Source organism: Beta vulgaris, chromosome 4 (assembly GCF_026745355.1).
Source record: "Beta vulgaris subsp. vulgaris cultivar EL10 chromosome 4, EL10.2, whole genome shotgun sequence".
Classification (NCBI taxonomy): Eukaryota; Viridiplantae; Streptophyta; class Magnoliopsida; order Caryophyllales; family Amaranthaceae; genus Beta; species Beta vulgaris.
Genome location: NC_079205.1, coordinates 28,970,334 through 28,975,819, shown reverse-complemented (window position 1 = coordinate 28,975,819; position 5,486 = coordinate 28,970,334). Strand labels below are relative to the sequence as shown.

Genomic DNA, 5,486 nt, shown 5'->3' with positions numbered 1-5,486 from the left:
CATCTTTTATGTACAAGACATATTGGGAAAAATGTGGACAACTATGTGGGCAAGTTGACTAAAAATGAAGATATTGTCAAAGCATTTCGTTCTAGATGGTATAAGTTAGTGGATGCACCAAGTGTTGCATCGTATGAACAACGATTAAAAGAAATGAATGAAGCCTTTAAGTCTATGCCAGCTGTGTTAGATTATGTGAAATCTACTTGGTTGGATCCATATAGTGATAGATTTGTCAATGCTTTTACAATGAACATCCTAGGGCACAAGAACGACCAACAGGTAAATAAAAATTTCAATTAATTAAATTATAATTCAAATAAGTAAATGCTATATTTTATAGTGGTAATGTTTTTTATATGTGTTATCGTTATTATTTTTAATTATATTACAGGGTGGAAAGTGCTCATGCAGCACTGAAATCGTGGTTAAAGACTTCGACAGGAAGTTTGGATACAATATGGCCAATTATCATTCATTTTTGGAGGCTCAAAACGTGAAATAAAAGCCTCTTTTCAAAGGTCCCGGAATAGAGATCCTCATGTGACAGTGCTACGTATATTTATGTTGTTGAAAGGTCGAGTATCACATAAGGCTATACGCTTGCTTGATAATGAATATAAACGTGCAAATGAAGTTGGTGTTGATGGTTTCGTTTGTGGATGTTATTTAAGACATACACATGGACTTCCATGTGCTCATGAGATGAAGGAGATGGAAGAAAGAAATATCAGTATTCAACTTACGGATATCCACCCTTTTTGGAGGACTCTTAAACTTAAAAGTGTTGATACACATTACAATTTAGATGAAGAATCTCATTTTCAGATCCGGCATGATATTGATAAGGAATTGCAAGTGTACTTCAAGGATATTCTAGATCTACCTGAACAAAGTAAAAAAATAATAGCAGCTCAATTGGAAAAAATAGTGCACCCTGAATTCACAAGATTGAACGAGCCACACACTACAGCCCAACCTAAAGGTCGTCCTCCAAAAAAAAACTCAACAAGATGAGTTCCATCTGATTGGGAATACACAGAACAAACATGCTCCAAGAATTCTAAAACTGAACGTGGTGGATGTGCTTCTACTTCTACATCAGCTAAAGGTCGTGGACGTGGACGTTGTTCGTTGACACCCTCAAATGCTTCACAAATAATTCCTCCCAATATCTTGCCATTTATTGATCAACTCCCCTCCTACATAGTACCTTATATTAGTAGCATACACAATGTTGGAGCTGATGGTAATTGTGGTTATAGGGCCGTTTCTCGATGGATTTATGAGGATGAGGAACGATGGCCAACTGTTCGGCAAGAGTTAGCTGTGGAGATTGAGACTAGGTTAGACATTTACAGTGATATTTTAGGAGGTCATGACAAAGTTAGATCAACTTTGATCTCCCTTCAACACTATGTCGGTTCCGCTACTAAAGATTATTGGATGTCATTACTTGACATGGGTTTTGTGATCTCCACTAGATATAATGTGGTAGTTGTTTGTTGGTCTCTTGATCAACCAATTACTTTTTTGCCAATAATTGCTCGTGAGGGGAACCATGCACCTGACGAGTCATCACATTAGGATTTTTGCAGCGATGGAGCATTACATTGTGGTAAGTGTAACTTGCACTATTAAAATTTTTATATCCACTAGATATTGCTTGTTTTTTTACATTTAGCTTTTTCGTAGGTTGAAATGAAAGAAGGTTTTCCCATGCCGCCGATTTACCCATATTGGCGTCATCATCATGATCCTAGTGTTGAAGGTTGGTCGATACCTTATCATTCAAGATTTGAAAGATGGAAAATCATTGCGGGTGTGCGAGATCAACAAAATAATATAGACCCTTTTGAGCTTGATCCTTGATATACTGTTTGGTAACGTCACTTTTTTTTGTTTTTGTGGATTTTTTCATTTACTATTTGTTATGACATTTGAATTGAACTTTGGTTTGTATTAATTTTATCTCTTATAAGTGTATGCTTTTGGGTTTTTATAATGTGAAAAACATCGTAGATAATATTAGGATTGGTGACTTGCTTATATGGAAACAAATAATAAAAATAAATAATTTTTAATCTACGAAATAATAAAAATACAAATCATATATGTTCCTTATAACGTAAATCTCCTGAATAACAAAAGGTGCACAATCTCATGCATTTTCATCTGATCATCATTGTGACGAATGTAATTTCTCAAACTCCTGCAGAACGTCAATAGCCTGGTCAATATGGTGAAATTGGTCCTCCAAACTCAATTTTGATCGTACTTCAGGATATACTGGACGTAGATAGTGAGCAATCAAGTGGAGTCGCTGTAAAAAAAAAGTATTAAAAAATTATCATGAAACAAGATAATGGGAAAATGATATCTTAATAAAACTTAGTAGATTTTACCGCTTCGGCAGTAAGTTGGTGTTGTCTTGGCATATATCCATTAGGGGCATGTTCAGGATTTTGCAACTTTGGATGTGAACATTGTAAAAACCATTGCATGTAGTCGGAAGAGCAATCCCATGGATTAGAAGCATCCTCACCTAGACGGTGCATACTTAAACAATGGGAGAAGGATCATCCCAAAAGCACATCATAGATTCCGGATATTCATGGAGTAAAAATGGGCCGGCTTGCTCTCTTGTTTGGTGTAATTGGACACATAGGGCGAGTCTGTACATATCCAAATTGTCGTAGAACACGGTCTGGCATATACGGTTCAATTATGGAAGCGTAACGAATGCACCCATGATACAATGATAATGGTAAATTGTGTACTACATTGATACCATAAGGCACCCATATAACCTGTATTTAACATTATATTATTAATATTATATAAACAGAACTACAACAAAAAAAACTAATCAAACAAAAATATAAATATATACCTCTTGAGCTGTCATGCATCTAACCTCCATCGGTGTTGTTGTAGTGTAGAAAGTATTTCGGTGTCGGAGTCTGAGCATCCCATTTCATAGCGCGAGGGTGCTCACCGGGCACATAGTTAGAATTCGTCATGGGTCGAAACATTGGAAAGTGCTCATATATCCAAACCTTAAAATAAAAGAACACAAAAATGAAATTGAGAATTTAAGTCAAACAATATTTAAATGTAAGAAATAAATTACCTCAAGAAGAGTAGATGATCCTGCCAGTTGCTTAGTCTCTGCTCTTGTAGCTTTGCCAAGTTCCCGATAAAGATAAGCAAGAGCTGCCGAAGCCCACGAGTACGACTTAACACTAACAAGGTCGCGTACTAGAGGAAATAATAGTGTGGATGCTCGATCTACAGTTTTGTCAATAAATAAAGTAGACCCTAGTAATGTAACTAAAAAGCCTCTAGCTAGATCATCCGCACCATACTCATTTTTTGGATCCATCAAAGTCTCTCTAATTTTTGACAACTTAATTCCACCATGTGCATGTTCAAACTCTATTTCTTTTGTATCTATATTAAGCAATTTACCAATAAAAGAAAATAGTGAATTCCGTGATTCCTTTTGTTGCATTGGGTGGTTAATAGCAAGGCCGTTAATAGGAAGACCCAAAATCAAAGATACATCATGCAATGTAATTGTCATCTCTCCAAAGGGTAAATGAAAACTATTAGTTTCAGGGTGCCATCTCTCAACAAAAGCTGATATTAATGGTGCATTATGATGAGGAAACATGCATTCCCTCAAATGACCCAACCCAGTACTTTTCACTAATAGATACCATGCATCACGAGGCTCAAATCGAAAGAGATCAATCGCATGTGTTCGTGACTGAATAACCAAACAACCACGTTCAATCTGAGAAAGTGAACACAAATCAATTAAAATACTACCATATTGATATATTATTAATTGCTTTTTTCGATGCAAATCTGATGAAATTGTGATAACAAACAAATCTAGTACACATAAGAACTCACATTTTTCTCCCAAATGTAACACGCTACATGGCCTCGATAACCTCGTAGCAAATCTGTAGAAAGTGGCCCTCCTGGTGCTGGTGCAGTCAACTTCCAATCAAAAGTGCGAGGACGTTTTAACCATTTACGTTTGCCGTTGTCTTCTTGAGATTGCTCTGGCTCGACAACATGCTCCTCATTCAAACCGCCAACACCCGAATTAGGATCCTGGGATGATCTCCTAGCCGCACGAGTAGCCCTGGCAGAAACTGTCACTGTCCTACCGTCTAAGCGAGTATTCTTTTTATTTTTATCCATCATCTGCATACATAACTTGATCATAAATAACTTTAAAGTAAACTACGACACATCATTAATTAATGAGTCATTGTGTGATGACCAACTATAATTGAAAGTCAAAAAGTACAAAAACCTGTCACGCCAATAAGATCCCACAAATCATGCCCACAGTCAGAGAATTAACAACTGATTTCTTAAAACATGCAGAAATCAGGACACAAACATATGCGAGATTACATTTGCTTAGACAGTTTGACCAACAAGCACTGGGGTAACGAGAGAAGGAATGGGGGATTGATATGCCACCAAAGAATCAATAATGACTACAATATTGCATGGCTGGTCAATGCCCAATAGCTGTCACATTTGTGGGGGCTCTAGGAGGAGGATGTTGGGCTAAGGGCTGCATATAATTCTGGTTACAAGAGCTTTTATACTGAAAGTATATATCAAAAGCTATTATACTGAAAGTATATAATATACTGAAAGTGCAAGGTTTCAGTATATTACAAGAGCTTTTCTACTGAAAGTATAAGCTATATATCGTCATGACCTTCATCAAACTTGTAAGAGCACTAAGCTAACACGTAACACGTAGATGTAAGCATCACACAACGTATTGGACTCATCTTCAAAACTTTAAACCAGATCAAGGTGATGCTAATTAAAAGTCGGGACTGAGCTATAAACTCAGGTATTCTAACAATAGGATAGAATCAAGGAGCTGAATATAACTAATAGCAAATCATTTGGTTCATCCCAAAAGTTCAAGTGCAAATAACATTTGGTTCAGCAAAATCACAGTAGCTAAACAATTAGCGAATAACAATAGATGCATTTGGTTCACCCCAAAAGTCAAAGTGCAAATAACAGCAGCTAAACCATTCAATAATTAAAAAAAAGGTTTCATCTTAGTAGCTAAGCAATAACAACAGTAGCAGTGATGGGGATAGTAAGAAAACAATTTTGTAAGTTACAACAGCAAAAACTTGCTGGACCTCTAAACAGAATAATAGGATCCAAGTTATATGAAATAGGATAAACCATTTCATCCAAGTTATATGAAATAGGATAAACCATTTCATCCCAGTTATATGAAATAGGATAAACCATTTCATCCTAGTTATATGAAACAGGATAAACCATTTCATCCCAGTTATATGAAACAGTATCATTGATTTTGTTCAATTCACATGAAGCAGTAATTTAACCGGAGAACTAACAAAAATACAGCAATAATAAAATAAAAAAAAACGCCACAATTTGCTCCAACGAAACACTATCAA

At 36.0% G+C, this 5,486-nt stretch overlaps 2 protein-coding genes across 2 annotated transcripts; one reads left to right on the top strand and one right to left on the bottom strand.

The window, feature by feature from the left end:
* Window positions 1-564: 564 nt before the first annotated feature.
* Window positions 565-1,587, top strand: LOC104907220 (uncharacterized). Its single transcript, XM_057394021.1, has 2 exons — window positions 565-895; window positions 1,043-1,587. The coding sequence occupies exons 1-2, from the start codon at window positions 565-567 to the stop codon at window positions 1,585-1,587; spliced, it is 876 nt and encodes a 291-aa protein (XP_057250004.1).
* Window positions 1,588-2,182: 595 nt separating this feature from the next.
* On the bottom strand, window positions 2,183-4,218 carry LOC125496588 (protein MAIN-LIKE 1-like). Its single transcript, XM_057394020.1, has 5 exons — window positions 3,922-4,218; window positions 3,134-3,799; window positions 2,665-2,810; window positions 2,406-2,559; window positions 2,183-2,323 (listed from the first exon to the last, which is right to left on the bottom strand). Exons 1-5 carry the CDS (start codon window positions 4,216-4,218, stop codon window positions 2,183-2,185), a joined length of 1,404 nt encoding a protein of 467 aa, XP_057250003.1.
* Window positions 4,219-5,486: the final 1,268 nt, after the last annotated feature.

Coding starts and splice junctions, on each gene's coding strand:
- LOC125496588 (XM_057394020.1), bottom strand. CDS start 4,218: ATGGATAAAAATAAAAAGAATACTCGCTTAGACGGTAGGACAGTGACA. Junction 3,800..3,921: donor GTTACATTTGGGAGAAAAAT/GTGAGTTCTTAT, acceptor TCACTTTCTCAG/ATTGAACGTGGTTGTTTGGT. Junction 2,560..2,664: donor TATGTACAGACTCGCCCTAT/GTGTCCAATTAC, acceptor CCATTGTTTAAG/TATGCACCGTCTAGGTGAGG.
- LOC104907220 (XM_057394021.1), top strand. CDS start 565: ATGTTGTTGAAAGGTCGAGTATCACATAAGGCTATACGCTTGCTTGAT. Junction 896..1,042: donor TCTAGATCTACCTGAACAAA/GTAAAAAAATAA, acceptor GGGAATACACAG/AACAAACATGCTCCAAGAAT.